The sequence below is a fragment of the Aythya ferina genome (genome assembly GCF_964211825.1).
Source record: "Aythya ferina genome assembly, chromosome: 3".
Taxonomy (NCBI): Eukaryota; Metazoa; Chordata; class Aves; order Anseriformes; family Anatidae; genus Aythya; species Aythya ferina.
Genome location: NC_140298.1, coordinates 78,668,332 through 78,694,057, shown reverse-complemented (window position 1 = coordinate 78,694,057; position 25,726 = coordinate 78,668,332). Strand labels below are relative to the sequence as shown.

Here is a 25,726-nt window from a genome sequence, read left to right as displayed (position 1 = left end):
GAAGGAACTTCTTTAATAGGATCTTTTTTCCTTATTATCTACGTCAGTTACCTTAAGCAAAGGCTCTCCTAAGGGTTATTTACTTACACAATAAATATATGTATGCCACACTAGAGAAACATACATTTTAAGAGCCAGCTGTTCAGCAGCAATGCTGTTATTTCTATTTTCACACTAGTTCCTTTGCCTTACCAATTTTTTTTTTTTCAGGTACTTAAGAATGGACTTGAAAGTTAAGTGGCTTCTTTGTCTCTAGACAAATTGTCACTTTTTTTGTATCAGGAAAAGTCACTGTTTCTTGGCAGAAAGAAAACTAAGAACAGTTTTGTTGTTGTTGTTGTTTTTTTCTTTTTGAATTAACTCCTAAAGAGAATATTAAAAAAAAAAAAAAGAGCAACAGAAAGATAAATTCAAGCAGCTAAAGTACGCTAAGAGACAGATAAACCAGCATAACAGGGTGGGTAAGTAATGCCCTTCTTTGCCAGTCTAAATTCTTTTGAAGAAATCACATCCCTTACAACTCTTAATCATTTTGACAATGTACTTACATCCTGGCCATTTAAGATATGGACTTTTCTTGATCCTGGCTGGTTTAGACAGCAGGAAGCAAGATATTTGTACAAGAAGAAGAGAGGAATGAAGGGCCAAGAGGCCCCAGAGCAGTTGGGAGAATAGTTGCTCTGGGTGGAGAAACAGAAGAATGGGGCAGAGGTGAGCTCAAGGCCTTCCTAAGCCCCGTTTAACTGCTTGATTCCTCATTATTTGGGCAATTAAACCCCAAAAGTTCAGTTTTCAATTCATTTTACTTTAAAATCCCTGGCCTGAGTCTATGCCTGACGTGGCTCCTGGGACCCCCTGGTAGGAGCAGTGGGAGCAAGACACAGCCACTATCTCCCCATGGCTCATCCTGCCTACCAGTCCCAGTGCCAGCCTGGTTTCACCACCAATGCACCAATGAGCCTCAACACACTGGGTATGGGAGGCAACTGAAACATGGGGCTTCTGCTTCAAAGAAACTCTACTTCAAAATTAACCCAGTTGTCCTCCACCTCCCACTGCAATTCCATGTTAATAGGATGCCTTTAGCCTTCAAAATCAACTCTGCTATCAACATCAGCTGTTTCATGACACCATTTATCCTCACCCCAGGAATTCAGGCACTGCTGCATTAGCAGAACCCTTCCTGGAATTGTTCAAAGACGACAACAATACCTTTTCTGTTCCCAGCATCTCGGATCCTGTAGATCAGAGTTTTACTGGAAATATTCGTAGCTATATGAAGAACATGCATTCGCTTTCCCCTTTCTTCCACCACAGCATGGCTAAGGATGGCCACATACTCCAGCTCTGCATCTTGCAGAGACTTACCCAAACAACAGGAATTTAAAGCTTTCCACATAGAGTAAGTTTGAAGCTACTTTTTCACAGGAAAGGGACATACCGCACGAAGTGGCATTATTTTGAGAGTACCTTGGTCTGCTTGTGCTAGGACAACTAGGCAGTGTTATCATTCAATAGTACTGCTCAAAAACAGTTTTCTTAAATTATTTAAGTGAATTTGTAGCAATGCTTAATTTTGTAAGACTTTGGTTCAGACCTAAGCATTGGCCCAAACTGCATCCATGAACAAACGCTCTGAGGGACTGAAATTCAGCTATGCGCCTAGACAACTTTAAAAACTAATGCTTACAACCTTGAAGGTACGTCCTGAACTGCAGTACTACTCCTACGACAGCTGGGTGCACAGCAGCATTTCAGCACTGCTACTGCATACAACATGTCAGGAACCCAGAGGACAGATTTTCAAATCTGTTTTTTGCTGAAAATCAGAGCACTCTTGTAGCTCACACATCACCCACAGCTGAGGGACCACGTATATCTGCCACTCTGCCTCCTCAGGAATGCAGTATCTACCTCACAGTGGCTGAAGTGGCTGGTTTGGTTTAGAAAGCCTATAATCTAGCAGGTAATATATTCTCTTCTCCTACTTTACCTCTGTTCCTCTTTTGCAAACCTCTCTGCTATTGAAACTTTAGCTGAAAGGTGATCGATCAACCTGCTGTCACCTCTCCAGTCTGCAGCCATCCCAGCAACTTACTAGCTAGCATCAGAGCACATTTTGGGATGAAGACCCCTTGCAAACACAGATCTCCCTCACTGGGTAACAGTGGCCTTCCCGAGCTCTGGTTTGCGTCAGAGCACCAAGCAGCTCATTAACAATCAGATGATTCAGCACTTGGTGTCTACATTTCTGCTGCCTGGTTTCCTTCAGCAGCCAGACTACAGCTTTGAAGACATATCATTTACATGATACAATCAGACACCTGAAGAGGGGCACAGGTGTCTGAAGGTCCCTCCAGATCCAAGCTGGTACTAGTTTTGAACAACACAGCCAGCTCCTAAGTTCTCCTGCTTGCTAGCACAGCTTCATCATCACATGCTTCATATAAAAATCCCATTCTGCTGCTGTTTCCTCCCCTCCTGTCTTTCAGAAAGATCACACACCAAAAAGAGGGGTTGAAAACAAGATCTCAAGTCACAGACAAAGGAAAACCAGTAACAGATTCCAGGTAGAGGGAGGATAATCCCTGCATTTCATACTCAGGAGAACGGAGTAGAATTCTTGTCCCACCAAAGCCAGCCAGACACTGAGTATTGCCAGCCACAACCCCTCCCCGCCCCTACATCCCCTTCCGATTTATCCACATCCACTAATCTGATTAGCATTCCTGTAATTAAAGCACCACAGTATCTGATTTGTAGGCTGCTTAAATTAACTCATCCAAAGTCCTTTAATATAAGAAATTACTTCTCCAAGAGAATTACAAGATCTACAAAATAGAGCATTGCTAATGAGCATAAGATCAAAACTGGATTATCAAGTTTCCCAGTTCAGAGGTAGAACAGCAGGCAGTCAAGTCACCAAGGTTTCTATAAAACATTTACAGCAACTTTATAAGAAAAGTGAAACAAGTACAGATACTATTATATATATCTTCATGCTTTTAATAACTTACTGTACCTCGTAGATGTTAGAATGAGCAAATGCTATTTTGGTCTATTCAATATTTACTGAAAAGCAAGGAGTGAGATTGTTGTTCTGCATAGCACTCATCAGGTTTACAGATTAGAGAGATGAAAACACATAAACCTTAGCCTGTTTAGCAATGCAGGATAAGTTAAATATAACACCCCAGTTAAACTGTAGGTTTCACCCTCTCTTCTTACGAGAAATTTCTTCCTATGGCGATTAGTTTATTTGCCCAGAAAATTTCTGAACAACCCCCTACCCAGACACAAAAAGCAAAACCAGGCACAAATACTCCCTCTGACTCAGATTTACAAGCAGCCAAGAGAGGTTAGGAAGTGAATCACTCATTTAGCAAATCTGTGTGCACACAGCTTCTGGAATAAACCTCGTTTGGTGCAATGTTAAACATAGAGGAAGATGTGAAGTGAAGGAATTGTGAATGCAACACTACACCTGTGGGATCAAACACCCCAGTTCTTCCCCTGCTCCCCAGGTTACAGGCTGTATGCACACGGACCAGTAGAAGCACACAGCCAGCAGCTGAAGAAGCAGTTCATTCACCCTTCTGACTCCTGCCTAACTGGGCACATTCCTCAGCACCCAGTAAGACCATCTCCGTGAGCACCACAGTCCTCAAAGAGTACAGCCATCTTCAACACTTGTGCTCGCTCATATGAGCTAGTAGTGTACCATCACAGAGCAGCCTGGGCTGCATCCATTCCTGGAGGTGGGTCTTCTTGTGACCTCAGCTGGGCTCCGCAGGACCTACGCTTCTACCCCAAACTACAACCCCATTCACGATAACCTACTACACATAGCTATGCCTTCCTTGATTTCCCTGGGTCCAAAATGATACCGTTTATTTATTTATTTATGTAAAAGAATAGTAGGTGGTATTCTTAGTCAGAACTTAAAAAGCCCTGAGGAGTCTGTGAGTATAAGGCCCAGAGAAAGAATAACTGAACTGAGGCATAGGTAAAATTATGCCACTTACTACAAGTCAGGTTCCAGATCAGCGTGGGAGCTAACTCACCTGATAAGCTTCTACACCAGGCATTAAATCCTTGAAAGGGATTACACAGCAAGGTGCCAGTGATAAGAGAGACTGGATTTGACCTCCAAGGACCTTCCCAAGGCAACACTCCTAAATCAATTGCCCCCATTTTCCCCCACATCTGTAAAACAAGGAGAGAACTCTGCAGTCAAAGCATTTTCATCTAGATAAACTTATTTTCAATAGCACCTAAAGCTTCAGTTGATTTTCTGATCTATAAAGTGCTCTAAGGCTGAAGTTTTGATGCAGTTATACATCTGCACAGAAGACATTACAAGGCATTAACAGGGTTTTTACTTTGCTACTCCATTAAGCGTCATTTCAGAAATCACACTGAAGCCATCATTGAGACTCCAGCTTTCTTCAGGGGTAAAACAAACAGACATTAAAGACAATTTCTTTCAAGTGTTACACTTCTGCCAATATACACCACATTTTCAGCATAAAAGACCACTCCCTCTCCAGAGACTTGGAGTCAGTGTCCTCTCAAACAAAGGGCACAGCTTGCTACTTCGCTGACACAGAAAGCAGAACTAAACACACATTCCAGTTTGTTATCTCTCCTTCCACTCTCCTACCATCAGTTTCAGGTACACTCCTACACAAAGTTGACTGTATCCAAATTGAAAATGTTACAGTTTTTGAAAAGTACCAGCTTTCCAGCATGTACTCTTTTCAAACTTTTGTTAAGTTTTCTTCTTAGGAAGGAAATTACTAAATGAAGTGCTAAGTCTCAAAGATGATTTTATTTTTATCCTATACTGTCTTTCCACTCATCTTCCCAGAAATTCCTCTGATATGACAGGCCTTTTCCTTCTCTCCTCAGGATGAGTCACAGAATGGTTTGGGTTGGAAGGGACCTTAAAGCCTATCCAGTTCCAACCCCCTGCCATGGGCAGGGACACCTCCCACCAGACCAGGTTGCCCAAAGCCCCATCCAGCCTGGCCTTGAACACATCTAGGGATGGGACATCCACAGCTCCTCTGGGCAGCCTGTGCCAGGGCCTCACCATGCTCTGAGTGAAGAATTTCTTCCCAATATCTAATCTAAACCTACCCTCCTTTAGTTTAAAGCCATTCCCCTTTGTCTTATCACTACAGTCCCTGACAAAGAGTCCCTCCCCAGCTTTCCTGTAGGCCCCCTTTAGGCACTGGAAGGCCACAATGAGGTCTCCCCAGAGCCTCCTCTTCTCCAGGCTGAACAAACTCCAGCCCCTTGATCATCTTCACAGACCTCCTCTAGACTCATTCTAATACTTCCATGTCCTTCTTGTGCTGGTGGCCCCAGGGCTGAATACAGCACTCCGGGTAGGGTCTCACATAAGCAGAGCAGAGGGGGAAAATCACCTCCCTTGGCCTGCTGGAAGGTCACAGGGTCCTTCCACAGCACGAAGGAAAGATACATCACTTCTTGTTCTTCTCAAAGAAATAACGCTTGTTCTTCTAAAAAAAAAAAAAATAAATAAAAAAGGGAGATATGGTAAAAATACATGGATATTTGAAGGTGTTTGTTTTCCCTTTTCCCCAAACAAATACATCAAGCAACTAAAACTCTATCTGGCCAGAACATAGTGTCTGCAACTGAAGTCTGTGTGTCCACAAAACCATTTCGTGAAACCCCATCTCAAGATCACCTGACTTGCTGCAGACTTCTCTTTCTCTGCATTTGTATCCCTGCTCCATCTTTTACGTGTATCAATATGGCTATCTGCCACGTGGACCTTTTAATAGCTTCTGGGATAAATTTTGCAGAGTGCTCAGCAATAGCAGTGGCTTCCTTGAAGAGAGCATCCCTGTATGTACATAAAGCAGCTGGCCAATGCTAAATCCACTTCATGGGGTATTGACCTGGCTCCCAAGCCCAGCAGCTGTTCCAGCCACCAAGCCGCTGGATCACCCTCAAAGAGCCCAGACAAAACCAAGCTATACCTTAGTTCTTAGGTACAGCTTCAGCTACCAGATCACATAGATCAGTCGGGTCAATGTAAGCAATCCTCTGTATTGCTTTAGCTCAGAACCAACACTATTTTGGATTTGAGGCTGAATCTTGCTCTGGTACACCTTCTTCCCAGACCTGGTGAGATCCTACCTCCCTTCTTGCTCAAAGGAAACAAGTGGGACAAAAAACGCGTGTTTATGGGTATTTCAATTATTTTAGACAAGTTACACTCTAAAAACATCTCTTCTTCACTGAGCAAAAGAGGGGCCTAGCCAAATGTATTCAGTGTTTACGCCTACACTGTAGACATTCAATTTGATCACAGAATGCTTTGGGTTGGAAGGAGCCCTTAAAGACCATCTACTCCAGCCCCTCTGCCATGGGCAGGGACATCTTGCACTGGACCAGATTGCTCAAAGCCCCATCTAACCCAACTGTGAATACTTCCAGTGACAGGGAAGTCTCTTGAGGGCAATGCCTGAAGACACTGCCAGGCCATTCCCCCAGATATTTTACTATTTGTTTTAATGAGGAAAAAACTAACACAGCTCATCATATCAACATGTAGAGCAGGCTGTGTGCAGCTACAGGAGCTGAAGATTAATACCTTCATGTCACACCACTTTGCAATCTCCAAAGTGAGACAATACCCTAACACATGACCTTGGTGGCAAATATGAAGGAGGCACAAACATGTATTGGCAACGTACTCTAAAAACTTTCCAAGTTTCCAGCTCATCACTTGACTACAAACCAAACCAAAGACTTCTGCGTGCAGAAGACTTCTGCGTGCAGAAGTCTTGTTAAGCTGCTCCTGAATTTCTGTGTTACAGGAAATGTACAAAAGCACATCCTCAGCTCCTCTCACCCCATCAGTTCCCACGTAAGGCCCCTATGAGTTATCTAACCACGATGAAGGTGTTCCACGAGCACCTCGGTGAGTTTCGTGTTAGCTAGGACAAACGCCACCAGCATTACCCAGTGCTGTGCAGGCTTGTCAGCACCCAGCCAGGCACGTGCACGTCCCAAGCCGTGCGATGTTGCAGCTCAGAGGAGCCTCCATCTATTTATAGTGCTCGACGGAGCTGGAGCTGCCCATCCAGCCCCGAGGCACGCCGTCCAGCTGGAGCTCGGACCACCCCGGCACGGCTCCCGGGGCCAGCAGGTGTAGAAATACATCCTACCAGCCACCCAGCACGTCCACTCTGCACGTCGCAAGTGTTCCTCCCGAGCTCGTACGATAAGGCGTACGGCACAGGGCTCGCTGTGGTTTGGTTTTTCCCACCCGCCCAACTTCTCCCGTTGCTCTTCGGGTTCAGGGCACGCCTACGCCGGTGGCGGAAACAATGCCCGAGCGCTTTGTGATGCTAAACCAGCTCCTAGGAACACTAGCGAGGCCAGAGGTTAGCTTTCAAGCTGCTGATTTCGCTTTGAAACAGCACTCCGGCTGGCAAACCGGCGGCGAGGCAGCAGGCTGCAAGCAAGCAGCCGCCTGCCCGGCCCGGCCCGGCACAGCCCTCCGTCCCCCGGGGTCCCTGCCCGCCGCCGTACCCCCGGTCCCCCGGGGCTGGGGCCGTACCTGGGAGCTGAGGTACCGCTTGAGGCACTCCTCGCACACCGCCTTCTTGCAGCAGGACAGCGGCTTGACGGGCTTCTCCTCCAGGCACACGCGGCAGCTCAGCACCAGCAGCGGCCCGAAGTCCCCCGCGATCAGCCCGGAGAAGGGCTCGGGCAGCAGGTACAAGTCCATCACCTCCACGCTGCCGCCCGCCGCCAGCGGGTCGCCGCCCGCCGCCACCCCGCGCCGCGACGGGGCCGGCACCGGGACCGAGACCGGAGCCGGGAGCAGAGCCGGGGCCCGCCCGACGCCGCCGCCGCCCCCGGGGGAGGGCGGCGATGTGCGGCGCGCTGCGGGCCGGTCGTTCTCCACGCAGTACACGGTGCAGTACACGTGCCGACGGGGGGGGCGGCGGCGGCCGCTGCCCCCCTCCGGCCCCGGCCCCTCCTCCGCCGGGGCCGCCGGCTGCTCCGGCCCGGCCGCCGCCTCCTCCTCCTCCTCCTCCTCTTCGTCCCCGCCGGTCCCTCGCCGCTCGGGTGGCGGCGGCGGCGGCTCCCCGCTCTGCCCCGGCCCCGCCGCCTCCCGCAGCGGCGGCTCGTCCGCGCCGGGCTCCCGCGGGCTCCCGGCCGGGCTCGGCGGCTCGGCGGCGGCGGCGGCGGCCGGTGCCGGCGGGGCGCTCAGCGAGCTCTGCTGCTCCCCCATCGCCGCCCGCCGCCGCCGCCGCTCCTTCCCATCCAGCCGCCTCCCGGCGCCGCTTCTGCTTCCGGGTCCCGAGCCCCGCCGCTACGAGCCCCGGCCGCCCGCGGGCACCGGCTGCTGCCGCCGCCGCTGCCCGGCCTCCTCCCCCCGGGGCTGCGGAGGGAGCGGCGGGGGCCGCCCGCCTCGCTCAGCGCCGCCCCCGCGGGCTCGGCCGCAGCCCGGGCCCCATGCCGCGGGGCGCAGGCGGGCAGCCGCCCCCGGAGCCCCGCAGCCGCGGGGCAGCGCGCACCCACCGCACCCGCACCCCCACCCGGCCCGGCCCCACCGACCCCGGCCCGCCCCCGCCCCGCGTCCCCGCCCCGCTGTGACGCGCCCTCGGCGGCCCGGCCCTCCATTGAGCCGTAAACACCGCGGGAGGTACCCCGGCAGCGGGACCAGGACGAGGAGGAGGAGGAGGAGGAGAGGTGTTGGCCGCGCTGCCCAGCGCCCTGCCAGCTGGGCGAAGCAGCAGCCGCCCGTCGGGGCAGACGGCTCCGTGCCCACAGCGGCTGCTTGGGGCCGGCTGTCACCCAGGTGTTGTCAAAGCAGGGGGGCAGCTTTATGGCCTTTATAAGCAATTTTCTCGCCAAGCTGTTGGGTTTATGAGTGCTTTATCATGCTTGGACACAGTTGTGTGGAGCTGAGCCCAGTTCCTTGAGAGATGGCTTTTCTCCCCGTGGCACGCAGCCAAGCCCAGCTCAGCAGGGAGCCCCACCTCTGAGCTCCGCAACCAGGTACCAGCGGCAGCTGGCAGGGCGCGAGGGGGCCTCTGTTTTGAGGAACTCTGCCCACCACCCTCCAGCAGAGCCTGGATCATTTAGTCCTTGCAAATGCAGCAAAGTTGGTTTTTCCTCTGTTAAGCCCATTGGCAGGTCTGGTGTGAACAGATACACTTGCTGGCTGTCCTCTTACTCATGCCTGATTTTTAAACCCTGCAGGTGAGATCCAGGGCAGGCACTTGCAGTTACAGAGAAGCAAAGAAGTTGTGGCTATCACATCAGTGAAGTCAACTTTTCCCAATCTGTAAAATTCAGCATAGTATTGCCTGGCTTCCTTCCTTATTTTTCTCCTTCCTTATTTTTCCTCAGTTCTTTCTCTCCCTCCCTCCCCTCCATTCTTTCCTTAAATTGAAGAACAAAACCTTGGATAAAACTTCTGTGAAAGAAAGTACTGGTCTATAAGAAGCTGCAGAGCTGATTACTGCACACTGTCACGAGGCAGTTCTATAGAGAACGCAGAAACTTGGAGAGTTTCAGCAGTACGGCAGGGCTAGAACAGGCTGCGCTGTCTGCACCAGCTCTGTGTGCGTATACACATATATATATGAAAAAGGAGGGCTCAATTTCCCAAGACTTCAGTTCTCAAGTCTTTGTGGAGATTACTTCTGCTAAAAATAATTAACGTTTTTAGGATGAGTAATTAACATTCATCCTTCTGGGCTTATGCTGATGACCTCCGATGAAATCTGAAGGGTAGCACTCCCATGTAAGTAACAGGCAGTGTGGTACTGAGTCATTGGGTGTAGAACTTAGACTTCTTTTTTTTTTAGAATTTCTTTTATCTTGATATATTAATATATATATATAACATTTAACATTTTTCCTACTACTGCAAATGTATTCTGGGTATTGTGGGAAATATTTTTAAATGCTGATATTCATTTTGAAAAATAAATAAAAATTCAGGCTCTCATGTTTGCCCCTCAACACTCACAGTTCTCATTATTCTGTACACTCCACGTTTACTGTATTGTCTTGGGTTCTCCTTAATACATCCAGTGCAAGCCACTTACACTCTGGACATGGTCCTGTTTTCAAAAGTTATAAAACAGTTTGCCAGCTTGACAGGTTTCATAAAAAAAAATATATATATATATATAACCTTCTGAGACAAAAGCTTTTGTCAACAGCACAGCTGTAATGGCAAAAGTTTTCTGGGACCTCCTGGAGAGAACAGGACTCCTTAAGACTGTCCTTCACCTACTGTTCCGAGTTTGGATGGGTTACATAGGCCCAATTTGTTAGGTGATGAAGAAGATGTAGTCATATAACTCACCTAGAAAAATCCTCCTAGCATCTGAATTGTAGTACATGGAAGAAAGTGTCCTTGACAGTACTTGACTTTAATAGTTATGAAATATTTTTCTGCAGTTGGAAGAAAAATACAGAATTATTTTCTTGGGCTTCTGTTCATCTTCTGAGGTGAAAGAGTCAGGGATGTTCTACAGAAGGTATATAGGTTAGAAAAGTGCATGCACTAGAATCATTTCTTATGCATATCCTAATTAAATGGTGAAGAATAAATTTACCTGGTTTCATTGTTGCAGAATGTATTTAGAAAACAGCCTGTGCCATTATTTTTGTCAAGCACTATGGAAACAACCTTCAAAATATAACTATGTGTCTTGAAACTAACTCCAGAAATTCCAATAAATGCCCCTTGCATATACATTCATTAGAAACCTTTAGGAGGAGAATATAGTCATTGTCACATCACTGGAGTTATCAGACAAGCATACTGATATGCTGAAGCTTCATCGAGCAGGGAAAGCATTGCCCAAATGAATCACACCTTTTGGACCTCATATCTGCTTACCTCAAATCTGGTTACTATCGTCATCTGGGCAAGAGAGGTGAAATGCTTTTCTGAAATTTATAGATCTTTCCAAAGAAATCTTTGTCAGTGTCTCAGGCCATCTTTTACAGGGTACCTACAACCTCTATTCATCCTCCTTAGCCCTTCTCTTGTGTTGGAATTATGTTTTCTGCACACATCTTCAAAATCCTCCTTTTAACCAGTGACATTGTTTTCCTCCTAGTTCTCTGTCTGCAGCACTGTTTTTTAATATCTTTCCTATCACGTTTCTCTTCCTAAAAATACCACAAAGCTCTGTGTTTAGCCTAAAGCTCTGTAGAAGACTCATTACCGGGTTTCTCTTCTTGATCTTGCTGAATCCAATTTCACACTGAGACTCATCAGCAGCTGTTGAAAACTACTTCCTCCTTCTCACCCAGATCTTTTATTCCTCCTCTACTTTCTTGCCATATTATCATCCCCGATGTCATCCGGGTTCATCCCTTGGGGATCACTTTTATCTTCTCCAAATGCAAAGAACCATTCAAGTGAAGCAAGGCACTTAGCAAAATTTTTGTGGAGCAGAAGGATGTATTTCCAGGTTCTTGAGGTTAAAGCTGAGAGGTTGCACTAGGAACCTCATGGGAACAGACTGCTTCCCCGGGTGGTCTTGCTCACTCTTAGTCCCGGAGTCATGTCTAAGTCAAGCTGTGTTCTGTGTATCCAACAGTCACTGATTTTCTTCTTAACAATCCAAAGAGCAGACAACGCCTGTATCATTTATCAACATTTATCCTGAAAGAAATACCTTGGTGCACAACCTGGATGTGATGCAGCCTTTCTGAGGAAGCTGAAGTTATTTACTACCGTCAGCAGCAATACAGGCATGAGAGCATTCCAAACTGCATCAGCATTTTTAGGCTCTCCCAAGGAAAGAAACCTTCATTACTGCATTATTTTTATTAATATGCCTTTGAAGTTATTTTTGAAGCAATAGCTCTCCACAGAATTGCCTGACAACAGCACAGTAAACTGTGTTGAAGGGCAAATACATTTCATAGGTATTATTGTTTTAATTAACAATGCAGAACAACACACAAATAGGATGTTTTGTTAAATACTTAGCAGGTACATTTTCAAAAATACCACGAGTAATTCTCTGATGTGCAAATTGCTATCTTTTCATTCTTAGCTTCAGGCCTGAAAAGAAGTTGAACATTTGTTAAAACAATTGTCCATCCCTATTACATGATTATCAAATTATGCTTTTATCATTTTTACTTGATTTTTTTTTTTCAATGTTAATAATTTAAAAGGATTTCAGAAAATAATTGAATTAAGTAATTAACCTGATCAGGCAGCGGGCACACACGGAGCTATTCAAAGCAGCTCTTTTAAATTATGCTGCTCCGCTTCTGAAAGCCAAATTCCACAGCGACTTTGAAGACTTTCTTGTGCTTGTCTGTAATTCAACAAAGCCTGCCGTTATCAGCAGAGGCTCCCATTACATGCTGTGTGACCGGGCTGGGACTTATCACCTCTGCAGAGCACGGCCGGCACAGCTGGAGCTGCTGGGTGCACGCTGCAGTGTGAGCTGGGGCCTCCTCTCTAATCGCAGCTGGGTGGCCGGCTGGCCCCGTGGCCTTGGACAAGATACTCTTCTATCTCTGTTTCCCCTTTTACCCTTTGCCTGTCTCAGTTATTTAGACTGTCAGCTGTGTGTGACAGAGAGTGCGTGCAGCTGAGGCACCACTTGGGCCAGTGCATCCCTGGTCTGCAGTGCAGGCTGTAGGTATTACCACGGCACATCCAGCAGCATGCTCTCTTTGCATAAGAACACAGGAATATAAGTATTTTCCCCAGTCAGATAACATTTATGTGTGCAGATTTCCAGTAGGATTTTTCCTAGTGTGCCAGAGCAAATATTTGGTAGGACGTGTGACAATTCTGCCACGTAAAGAAAAGGCAAAGTAAAATCCAGTTCACTAGCAGGAGAAAATGCTGCACTTCCTTTCCACAGACTTATTTTTATTACTGCCACGAGAAGTAACGTCTGCTTACTCTCCATTAGTCTTTCTGCAGAGTAAGATGATACCTTTTTTATACCATTACTTGTCAAAATAAAGTCTCATTTTTAAGTCTTTGATGCTAATTTTCAAGGTGAGTAGGACCATCTCCTGTGTTTTCAGCCTGTAAAGTCTAGCCTCACTGCAGAGGTGCCACACTCAGAAAGTCTTCACAGATGGATGGAAAAAAGGTGGCTGAATTGCGATCCTGCAAAATTAAAGCAGTGGTATATTGATTACTCTATATGTGGTATTGATTATTCTATAGATAGTTTGCCTATGGTGAACTGCAGTGGGAAATAAGAAGCATCAAAAGTCAGAACCGGTAGCTCATTGCCTTGACCAAAACTTAACAGCTTACTTGCTGCAGTACACATCCAGTATGAGAGCGAACACGTACACGGTGTCAGGTGGCCTGTCCTTTCCAAAGGGCTGCAAAGACACAGCAATCAACAGAGAATCCATTTAGTGAATTCCTTGAAAGATAATTTCCCTTCCCTTCCCTTCCCTTCCCTTCCCTTCCCTTCCCTTCCCTTCCCTTCCCTTCCCTTCCCTTCCCTTCCCTTCCCTTCCCTTCCCTTCCCTTCCCTTCCCTTCCCTTCCCTTCCCTTCCCTTCCCTTCCCTTCCCTTCCCTTCCCTTCCCTTCCCTTCCCTTCCCTTCCCTTCCCTTCCCTTCCCTTCCCTTCCCTTCCCTTCCCTTCCCTTCCCTGTTTCTTTGAATCAGACATTATTTGTCCCCCACTGTAATTAAGCTGAAAGCTGATTTTTAAAGACTTCACTACCTACACTGAAAAAAAAAAAAAAAAAAAAAGTGTTGATAAATGTCATGCATTTTGCCTTAGGAATTACTGTATACCACTGAAAACAGCCATATGCTTGTATACATGCCAATAATGTCTGCGCACAACATCAAGTGTCTTTGTGTGTGTAGTACTCAGCGACCTTGAAAGAACTGTTCATAAAAGCATTCTCCAATCTTCTTATCGAATGTCTTGTTTTAGAACAGACAAAAATATAATAATATTAAAAAGTGCAGGGCAGCTAGGGCAATCTATAGGCTGCAATAGAAAGATGTTTTTACAAAATAACAAAGTTTGGCCAGGAACTTGATAAATGTAGGTGAGAAATGATTTACATTCTCCCTACAGAAATTGTTTTCTTAGTAGCTGTTTTAGGAGCAACATTAATATGTCCTACCCTAACAACAAGGTTAGTTGCTTGGTTTGCACAATAAGTCCTGGATGGAGTTATAAAAAGAAAAGAGCAGGAGATGTTGAAACAGTCCCTGGGGTAATGAAAGGGCATCAATAAACCTGTTATCCTAGCAAAGCATAAATGGGGAAAAAACTGTAACACTTGAAGATACTGTCCAGGCAGAAAGCAGAGCTCTGAGACTCTCAGTGGAATTTGAATCTGCTGGCAAGCCCAGGTTGCGGTGAAAGCCCTGCAGTTTGTTTAGTGGATCTGGTACTGCTTATCAGCAACATCAAAACATCTCAAAAATGCCAACCTGTCACAGCAGCTTTCCCAAGAAATCACTCATGTGCCTGTCTGCTGGGAAGCCAACAAGCATTGCCAGTTGAGAGAGGTTCTTGCTACACAAATCTCTGTTCATGAGGACAAGCACTGAGGCTCACTTGACATAGTTTCAGAGCACAGGATAAGAAGCATTGGTATAACTTTAAACCTCAGACAAACTTGGATCAGACTCACGGAGAAAATTCTCACCAGCCTATGCTTCAGTCCCCTGTTTCCAAAGTTTGCCTTTTTCATTAACAGAGAGATTTTATTTAAATAAATAAATAAATAAATAAAATAAATATAATTACAGTGACTATCAGATCAGGAGATGTCTGATGTCTGACTACTTATGATTGCTTGATTTAGTGTGACCTCACCTCCCTCTTGCAGTGACTCAATCTGCTCATAAGACTGACCATAAACATAAAGAGAAGTGAGCAACTGTGGGAGATCAACCAATAACTGCATTGCAATCAGATTTGTCTTTAAAGTTTTTATCACCTACAAAATTTTCACATCTGGAAAGGTCTAATGAGAGAAGGCTACTGGTTCAGCCATACATATGTGAAACAGCTGTAGGCTTTCTTGAGGCTGCCAATACTAATGAAGTGCATTTATTGAGTACTTCTAATTTTGCTGTGAAAATATTTATCTGTGGTTCCTTCAGAACACAAATATAAAGTATTTTCAAGAAGAATCACAGCACTTTCTTCAGATAGACCACTAAGGAAGCCTATATGCCTCTTCCAGGATATATATATATATATATATATATATACACATACATACATACATATATACACACAATTTTATTCTTTCCTGGGAGTTATACTGATGCAGTTCCTAGAGTGAATGTTGAATTCTTTCATACTGAAGCAGTATTTTCCTATCTGGGAATAAACCACACCAAATTAAGCCTGTAAACTGGCAAAACTGCATTCATATGGAGCTACAGGACTTACAGGTTTGCAGTACAGCTGTTGCCTCACTTCCACATTTCTTAGGCTGCTGAAAATGAATGCTCTGAACTTTCAGTACACAGACTGAAAAGATGACCTAGGCACATAGTCATACCACCTGAACTCTCCTTGGTTGTATGATATGGTGTGCAGTAATGCGAAAGCTAGACTATTAATCTAAGCTATTATTCAGTGTGGAATTGAAATACTTGAAGCAGAGAGAACACAGCTAAGATTATGACACTAAACTTGCTGTTATATGAAGTGCCTCTTTTCCCATTTTTTTATTTTATTTTATTTTTTTTTTGGTGGGGGGTGTATACACAGAGAGAAATATTTGAAAACTTGGGCAGAAATATTTTTCCTTTCATATCTGAAGATGCTAAAAAGATTTCAGCTCATCAAGTTGTTCTAGGTACATTTTAAAATCTTTATTCCCTTCATTAAGAACCACTTAGAAATTGAATGTGAAGAATAGATTATTATTTTTTTCCACATATTTCTTATGATTAATATAAAAAGTATGTGTGACAGAAAAGGATAACAGAGCAATAGCACCATTTCCCCTGTAATCTTTATCCCTTTCCTGACTAAGTGCTATCTGCTAATACAAATCCCCAAGATCCTGACCTCTCTCTTTCTCTTTTCTTTTTTTTTCTTTGCCTTCCTTCCCTACAAGCACTGTGGAGGAAATGATTCCTGTCACGTAGCCAAAGGGGGCATATTTACATGGCTCCACACGATGTGACAAGGAAATCCTGTTGCAGAGGATTTGGGAGGAAAACAAGTAGGTTGCCTGCTCTGCCACTCTTTTTTGGAGCTCCTGCCTCCGCTCCTTAACAGGTTTACTTCCTGAATCACCACTTCTGGGACTTTATCAGAACAGATCTCTTTGTTTCTGAGTTTTCCTCCTTCATTTCTGAAAGTGGAGGTTTCCAGGACATGATTCTGCCTCCTGCTATCTTGCCTTATATTAAGTGATTGTGTTGTTGTCTGCTATGGATTTTTTGCTTTCCAGATTTTGCTTGTAGCACTCAAATTCCTCCACTGGCCATCATTAAGCTCGTAAGGACACACTGTAAGTTCTTTAACTCTGTTCTCTTCCAGGGTGGGGGAAAAAGCCTTCACTGCAGACAGGAGGGTATTATAATTTCAAATCCTAAAGCATTCAAATAGCTTTGTCTATAGTCGAGAGAAAACATAGAAAAATTCAGCAGTCATTTTTAAGTGAGTTTATTGCGTATATAGTATTATGGTTAATAGTTTTCAGATTATATTATAAACAATATACAAAAACACAGTATGAGAGCTTTACCTCATCTACCAAGACAATACCGACATGGTGGAGTTCCCTTCTCACCAGCTCCAAGATCTGTAAACAAAACCATCCATGGAAAGCCTCAGTTGACTAGGAAGGAAACCTTTAGCAAAGGCAGAACCCTGTGTAAAACCAACAAGAAACTTGTGGGGAAAAGAAAAACAAAAAGCAGTTATGTTGAATGCTCATGATAGCAAAAGCTACACAAGCACTTTTAAGAAAGCACAGTGCTTGTTACTGTCATTCTGCTTTTTCAGTCTGGGAGTATGTTTCTTCAATGGGGAATTACTCCTTCAGCTGACAGCCAGCTCTATGTTTAGAGCTGGATCTGATCAGAGACCACACAATTAAAAACAAAAGCACTTCTCCATTGTACATTAGTTTTGATGCACAGCACTGTACCGTAATATTTTCAAGCTTTCAGCGCATTTAAGTCTAGAACTCGCTTCATGCCTCAGAATCAGTTCTGCTTTGGTACAATGAACAATAGCCTATTTTAAAAACTCTTCACTCCCAGAGGGGAGTTCAGAGTTTAGCTAAACTGCAAGTTTTTATGATTTATTACAAACTTTTAATTCTATATATATGTTACGGTCTGTGTCTCCCATTTGCACAGTCTTTTAGAAGGACATAGAAAGGACAAAACAGACCTCCAGTGATTAAATAAATTTACCATGGTCAAATGCTGCTGCTGCATCCTTCCTTTTACCAGCCTCAGGATATGGAGAGGCAGATCCAATTCCCATACTGGCATTTCCAGCATGGTTGTAATTTATAAATTTTAAGAACTAATGGTCAAACTCTTGTTATACTAAATAGATTGTACAAGAACTATTTATTTATTTATTTATTTATTTTTCTTCTGTGTTTTTCTTCTTTCCAGTTAGACCACAGTTCATTGAATGCCAAAAATGCTTACGACCTGTTTAAAGACGTTTGGGCGGAAAACCTGACATCTGGTGTTTAACGTAAGAACTGCTAGAAGGATACTGTTAGGGAATGACTGGCGAATTTCTGAGGTGTAAAGGTGAACAACCCTATGGAATAGAAACTTGTAGAATATGATAAACTTTTCAAGAGAAAAAGCAATTTTTCTCCTTAAAACTATCAAAACCTTTTCTGTTTCCAAGTTAGGAAGAGCCAAAAAGCTAATGATCTCCGTAATGCATCTCTTTTCCCTTCTCCTCATTGGAGTGTGGAATGTAAAAAGAGGTAGAAGTGGAGTATAAGGGCATAGAAGGCAAGAAATAGTAAATGTTATTTTATTGAAAAACACTGAAACACTCAATAAATTTAAACTTTCTGTTTCAAGTTGTTGTTTTTTCAATAGATCTTCTGTATTTCAGAAAGTGAATAAAGCTTAGTGGACAAGGAGGAAAAAAAAAAAAAAAAAAAAAGGAAACTGCAGTTCTAGTCCTGTCTTACTGTCTTACAATTTTAAAGGAAAAAAAAATGCCCACCATAATTATGGAATGTCAAGTTGTCTAAAATTATATATATATATATATTTTTTCTCACAGTTAATTTTCCACAAGTATGTCTGAAAAGACTAGACTTGAAAAAGAAGTCAGCAATATGAAAAGGACCTATAAATACAGGACCTTGCCTATCAGATCTGTGATTCTGGGTGATCTTGGAATGCCTCTGGGACGTGGGACCAGGACTCTACAACTGCCCACCACCGGGCACTGGTCAAGCGGCCACCTGCCCCATGGGGGGCCCTCACCTTGTACTGCCATGCCATGGGACAGCAGCATCTGTGCTGACCCTGCCCTGGTGGATGTGACCACAGGAGGATACCGCACCTACATGTAGTGGGATGAGAGGTGGTAGCACACGCTGCTGAAGTTTTAAAGCTACATGGGTTTTCTTTTATAGGTTTGCACAGTTAAGCTATGAAAAATACAATTTCAACATACTTGACTGCTACTTTATGAGACCATCAATTTTTAAGAGAGTTTTATGAAGTCTTGATCCAGGCAAACATAGTTATTAGATAACTTCTATCTAGTTTTAACAAGAAAATAAAAACTATAAATAAGGTAATAAAATTGGTGGTAATAAAAACCCTTGAAGATTTTGTGTCTGTGAGGAGATTTAGGTTCAGTTTTGACTGACAGAAAGAGAGTGAAGTGTGGGTTTCTAATATGAATCACTGTCCCTTGCTCGTCATAAAATTTAATTTTCAAGTAGTTTAGCCTCGGATTACTAGAAATAATTTCTGGCCGTACTTTAGATAATGTTGATGAGACAGCTGTAGATTTACGGGTTGTTAAAGAATTCTTATTCACAAAATTATGTACTTACCTTTAATCACATATTTAATTCTCCTCGAAGCTAATGGGGTTTAAAAATGTTCTTCAGTCTTTTTGCTTTTGGTGGAACTTTGACAGAAAGACTCTTCAGCTGTAAATTTGCTTGAAAGCTTGAATTTGCTTGAATTTGCTTAACTGCGGGCTGTCACAGCTCTTCCACATTACCCCAATTTGTAGGATCAGCCGCTATATCAATCCCCCCTGGTAGGCTCCAGCTGTCCAGGTGCTGGTTGAAGCTCTACTCTTTGCTTTACTTTGTAATGGGACAGATACTATATGCACCATAGTGGATGGTGCATGAGCCTTGCTGGTAAATCAGTCACTGTATCACCTTGCTCATGTTGCACTGGCAACAAGTACTACATCTTGTTTTTCCTGCTGCAGATAAAACCAATGATTTTTTCCCCATTTTTTTTTCCTACAGATTTGGCCAGAAAGGGTGGTTTCCATTGTTATTTTTCTGCTAGAAATGCATTTTACAAAGTATTAGTTGGGATCTGATAGATGATTTCCAGGCATTTGTCTTTATCATTCCCTTGGCCCTGTTGTGTTTTCTGCTTTGTAGGGCATTTTCAATTTCTTCTGTTCAGCCCTCAAACACCCTCAGAAACATGCAAGTGTATAAAACCTTAATATTTCTTTTTAGCAGATTTTTTTCAAGAATCACAATGATGACTATTGTTTACTATTTTATTTAAAGGGGTATCTGCATACAGGGACAAAAAATCCAACCCATTCTGTACAACTAGCCAAATGACATTCCAGGAGCATTAACTTCACTGGGGGTCCCTAGTGGCTGAAACTTCAAAATGTTTGGCATTTCTCTGTTTTATTTAGTGACAGAAAATGTGGAACCTGAAGGAGACTAGGCCTCTTTCTCAAAATAATTTGGAAAAGACATAACAGTGAGCAGTTTGATTTTTTTTTTCTCTTTTGTGAAGAGAAAATTTGTGAAATTCAGTAGTTGTACCTACATTTATGTGTGGTGATAGGTAGGTGTCCTTGAGCTAGCAAACAAGAATAATCGAGTCTGTACTGAAGATACCTGAGTATGTGTTAACCATATGGTCAAGAAGGAGAGTCATACATAGCCAAGGATAATGATAAATAGATTTTATCTACTTCAATGTGGAGTGATAAAGAAATAATTTCTTTATAGCTACTCATCAAACAGTCACATTTACATAATCTTTTATTTACCAAATAACCTGTTATCCTGGTTTCAGCTATCTTTTAATTCATCACTACAGCACTAGAAGGAAAGAACATAGCTCAATTTTTTCTTTGCTATTAGGTAGAAAGGTCCTAATTTGCTTTCTTTCAGTCTGGAAGCTAAAAACATAACATTATCAATTCTTAATTGTTAAATTGCCTAAACATTGAAAAACAAACAAACAAACAAACAAACAAAAACAAAACAAAACAAAACACAAAAAAAACCCACAAAATATAGCTATAACTTATCTTAAGTCACTAAAAGAGTCCAAGAGCAAGTTATTCCATGTTTAACTTTGTAACAGACTCATACAGAGATCAATCTGACACTAAGTCCATTTCCCAAGATAGTTTTTCTTAGTTTTGTTTTGTTTTGTTTTTAAGAAGAAAATAAAATGCTTTTGCAACTCAAAATTTTGTCAAGACTTTGCATGTAATTGTTCTGAATGAATCCCAAATTGTTTATGAGAGTAGGTAAATATCATTGTGCATGTTCCATGTCTATTCAGGCACAATCTTTATGCTGCATTAAATGTCCTGCTGGACTCACAGTGCTGTTTTTCCTAAGAGACATCCCTCTCACCCTGGTTCACGAAGGTCCTATTAGTACAGAGAAATACGAGTCTGCACCACGGTCAGTCTGTAACTGCATGTGCCACCTACAGAAATGTCTCTGCACCTCTGCTGATACTGTCCTTTCCTTGTCACTGCCAGGAGGCATCTGGCATCCCTGGGAGCTCATTCTTCATGAGTTTTCCTCAGGACCTGTCTGTACTTTCATGTGGTGAGTGGTGCTTTGTAAATGTGGCTGCCCCCTTGAAAGCCCAGGAGTCAGAGACCTGCAGGGTCCTTTTGTTATTGCCAGGGGAGTCCACCCAGAGCTGATCAGTGCCAGAAAGACAACCCTGAAGACTTCCCTTGGGTTTAAACATGCTTTGACTGTGGGATGGCTGGGTTGTGAGCTCAAGCCCTCTCCTTAGGCTTGCAGGTCAGGAGACAAATGCTGCACGCTATTTCTGGCAAAAAACCTCTGCTGTTGCTATTCAGTTCCCAAAATAACTTTGTTCTTTTCTCCCACAGAGGCTGAGGTGAAGAAAATGTCCCCACAATGCACAGAAGAGCCTCCTTGCAGGCTGTGTGCCCTAGGGCAGTGCAGGAGCACAGTACTTTTTAGAAAAGCCTGTTTGTGTAGCCCAAATGAGGTCATTTAACAAGAAAATAGAGCAGACCTTAGGTTTAGCAAAAAAATGGGCAATGCCTGCAGAAACCTTTCCAGGTCTGGCCCTCTGAAGAAGCCTCCCTTTCTGGCCTTGCTCACATCCAGGGAGTCCTAGGCCTTCACTCCTGCTGGTCAGAGCTGCCAGAGGGCTGCCAAGGAAGCCAGGTTGTGTCCCCCCTCCTGAAGGACCCACGTGATCTTCTCCCCTCGCCTAGCAGATACCCTAAATCCTCAGTTACACAGACCATTTAGGCGGAGGCAGTCCCTGAGACATCCCAGGGCTTGAGCTCTTCTCCTTGTTTCAGAAGTGCATAAAGCCAAAAAAAGAAAGGCTGGTCCAAAACCTGCCTCCAGAAATTTCCTATATTACCTAATTCTTCTCTGTCCTTGCTCTCCAGAGCAAGACTGGTTGCTTGAGAGAGCTCCCACACTGCTGGGAATGCCAGCAGAAAGGTTACACTCAGAAGACTTCACAGTGACTAGGACACTTGCCAAAGGACAGCTGAGGAAGATAAGGGTAGTGAGAATGAGAAAGATGAAGTATGGGATAGTGGCACTTGCCACTGATGGCAGTGGAGTGTATCAGTGTAGTAGGTAAAATAAGTAATATTCTGTACCCAGATACAAAGCATGGATGTTAGCCTTGTCTGTATTTTTATGTCTGGTATGGGAGCAGAGCTGGTATCTCTCTAAGGCTCGAATAAGCTCCAATGATTTCCATTTTCTTTTGGACTGGGGGTGGGAAGGAAAACAGGGGGCTGTTCTGGAACAAAACTGGAGTCAGACTTGTGGGATTGTCTAGATGCACGCCATGCAGTATTGTCTAGAGCTTTTCCAGCTTCACTGAAGCAGGCAGCCAGGAAGGTTTTGCTCAGCTAATAATCACCAGTAATGGATAAGAGCTCAGGACAGAGAAGGGAGGGGAGATGCTGTACATTTGGGGCAAGGAATGGGGAAGCACTGCCATTTTAAGTGCACTACCCAGGCAAGTTTCTGCTGCAGTGGTGTGGAGAAAGCACGTTTTGGCTCTGGCCATAGCCTGCTAAGAAGAGCATGTTGGGCTCTACCCTGATGAGAGGGACACCTCCTCACAGATTTTCTCGTGCTGCTGCACATGGGGAAAAAAGTGGGAATCTCTTCTGTTGTGCAGAGCATATGAAGAGGCTCAGCACATCAGTGAGTGGCAGCAGTGCTGAGGTGCAGACCCATGCCAGGCTGTGGTGCTTTGTGTGTCCTTTGGTGGACTTGAGCTTCTGCCAATCCATAGGCCTCTTATTGGCTCCAGGTGGCTAGATGCAGTAGGAACTTGCAGAAGTTGTCCTTGAAAACAGTAGGAGAGACAAACCAAGCAATAACAAACCTCGGCATCTCACCTTGCTCTTGTACTTGCATATCTGCTTGCGTACTCTTTGTCATCTTCTACCTTAACTGCCATATAAATTCTGGTTTAGCAGCAGACCAAACATCTAAAATACAGTAACTACATAGCTACCATAGAAGAGGGGTGGGGAGATGGGGGGTGTTTGTTTAAGAGTAGGAAATTAAATTGGAAGAAATGGTCAGTCCTTGGGCAAGAGGACTTTATCAAAGAAGTTCATGAACATTCAGGGACCCATATTGTTCAACATATTCTTAGACAATGATATTTCATTCACTGGCAAAGACAGATTGTGGATGGCCCTAAGTTTAGGCCATACGTTTAGGGAAGTGAGGCTAATTGTAGGATGCAGAAAGTCTTCACAAGACTGATTCAGCTGGAGGCAAAATGGCAGAGGAAATTCAGTGTTTGTACACATAAAGTAAGGAAGCAGTTCTTTCCATCGTGAGGTGTGGGTCTAATTCCTCACCCAAAGAAAGAATAGACATTAAAAGGGAAGCTGCAACACATTTATTGAGGAGATAATAAATGAATATAAGCTATATCTGGTGCTGAAAGGTCCCGAGCTAGAAGGAATTGAAGGCTGGAAGACTATTAGGGGCATGCATTGCACATACTTTTCCTGTTCTTACTCTTCCTTGAGCAATCGTTTATGGCTGCTTCTGGCAGGAGCATAATGGGCTAGATGGACACAGCAAACATTATACAGAATAAACCATGAATAAGGATAGCATGGTGCTTACTGTTCGTTCCTTTCTTTCTGCCTTCCTTTCCTGCTGTCCTTAGTGCAAAGATTGTGTGAAAATGCTGAAGGTTAAACAGACATTTAAATTTTTCAGCAGCTGCTCTTTGGAGGAGGGAGGAAAGCAAATCCTGCACAATCACTGAATATAGGTATTTCCAAAAGGAAACTTTTACTGTCCTGTGAAGCTCCACTGGCATCCATTTGATGCAGACACAGACAATAGGGAACGACAGGGTTACATTCAGTGAAAGACAAAATGTGACCCTGGCAGAGAACAAATTGGCCCCTGTTAGTGGAATGATTTAGGGTGTTATTCAGTACAAATGGCAACATCATAATTATGATAGTCTAAGGATATAGATGCAATTTTGGAAGAAGAAATAATACCTTTTGTTAGGCTGACTGATACAGTAGCAAAGCCTAGTAGGCGAGACTGGAGCAGAGGCATGGTGTCCTGGGACACACAAGCCCTTCCTCAGGGCTCAGACAGAAGCCTCTGTTCAGGGCACACAGACCCCTCTTCACTCAAATCAGGGACTTCTTTCTGAGGCAGGAAGAAGGGCTTCTGTGCCTGAAAGCTTGCTTGTTTTCTGCAACTCTGTCAGCTGGTGTAATACAGGACATCATGTCTCACTTATCTTGCTTGTATCTGCTAGGGATCACACAGATGAGGTGCCAGGAGACTGTCTGCAAGAGATTTCAGCACAGTTTTTGTATACCATGAGGCTGCTTAAATTTGTCTGCAAATATTTTTTTGTACACAGTTTACATTGGGACTTTATGACTGGGACTTTATAAAAATAAAGAATAGGGAACATCATTTTGCAAGCCGAGGAATGTAGACAAAGAGGAATGAAGACATTCATTCACCATGACATAGAAAAGCAGGTCACAGCTCCAACATCCTCTGTTATGTCCAGGACAAAATACTAATAAAAGATGTGTATCTTTGACTGTCTTGTGTTGTGTTTGATTGTTTTAATCACTTACCCTCTTTGATCACTTACCCTCTCCCAAACCACAGATTTACAGAGCTATCCTCACAGTTGTCACTCTGGCAGGGTGACAGCTTTGATTGCCTGCTTTTCTGTTTTCTACCGAATCTCTTTGATGTGGATCCCCCACATCATTTGTGAGCTATCTAATAAATCACCAGCTGTGTAAAAGCTGGGTGTAGTTCCTCCTCCCACTGTATTTTTTAAATGAAAATAGCCATAACATCTGATTTAGTCAAGCCTTTGTGGACATAGCTCATCTTATCTCATAGTACTGCTTTGAAAGGAAAATAAGAGCCAAAATTTATCTAGGTTACCAAAAGAATATGTAGGGAATTTTTCAGTTTAAAAAGTATGATTTAGCCATGACCAGGGGATGAATTTCATTAACATTATTCACCTAAAAAGGAGGCATCTGGTCTGGTCCTGACTTTTTCTCAGGCGATGGAGAAAATACCATGCATCAGGAAGGCAAGTCATCCTTTCCCATCTAAATCCCTGTTCAGGGATGGGGTCAGAGGAACTCACTTTTCTTCACTGTTTCACATCTTTTTCTCTCAGAGCAGGTCCAGGGCTACGTTTCTATGCATAGAATTTTGGTAATGTTAAATATTGATTATTCAGATGGTCTCACAGTTATGCATGGAGGTTTATAAGTCTGCGCACACTGAAAGATATAACAGTCATGTCACAGCTTCTCGACACCATAAAAGAAAAAGTGATAAAATCTGCAATAATACAATTCCATAGGGTATGTTTACTATAAAAAAAAGGCATTAAAATTTCAGTCTTTTCTGATTTTAAAGTCAAAATGTCTGTGATTCCAAACATATCATAAATACTAGAAAAAGAGGTCTGTAATGTGTGGTTTATTATACCAGCATCAGAGGCACCTGAAGCATGATGTCAAGTTTGCATTAGAGTCTCTAAGTTGGGCACAGCCTCCAAGTGCTCAGTTTTGGAAAAGAGACTGTGTCTGAATAAAACAAATTACACACATGAAGCAAAAATCAGAACATATATTGAAGTTTTGGAGGACAGTCCATATTACTCATAAAGCCATGATAAGTACTACTGGTAAATGTTGCTGGGAGCTTTCT

The 25,726-nt window shown here is 43.7% G+C and overlaps 1 protein-coding gene and 1 long non-coding RNA gene across 3 annotated transcripts in view; both read right to left on the bottom strand.

Moving 5' to 3' along the window:
• RNF217 (ring finger protein 217) overlaps nt 1–8,562 on the bottom strand; it is a 60,510-nt gene extending 51,948 nt beyond the window's left edge. The window contains exon 1 of the mRNA XM_084513330.1: nt 7,604–8,562. Within this exon, the coding sequence (XP_084369456.1) occupies nt 7,604–8,284 (681 nt within the window). The 5' untranslated portion in view covers nt 8,285–8,562. The remainder of the gene's footprint in view (nt 1–7,603) is intronic.
• A 3,292-nt stretch (nt 8,563–11,854) lies between these two features.
• On the bottom strand, nt 11,855–19,304 carry LOC311435271. 2 transcript variants are annotated; one of them, XR_014692014.1, is made up of 4 exons: nt 19,067–19,304; nt 16,757–16,881; nt 13,322–13,392; nt 11,855–13,168 (listed from the first exon to the last, which is right to left on the bottom strand). It is a non-coding gene; the product is annotated as an uncharacterized lncRNA (long non-coding RNA). The 2 variants fall into 2 exon arrangements; XR_014692015.1 differs by having other exon boundaries at nt 16,757–16,813.
• Nucleotides 19,305–25,726: the final 6,422 nt, after the last annotated feature.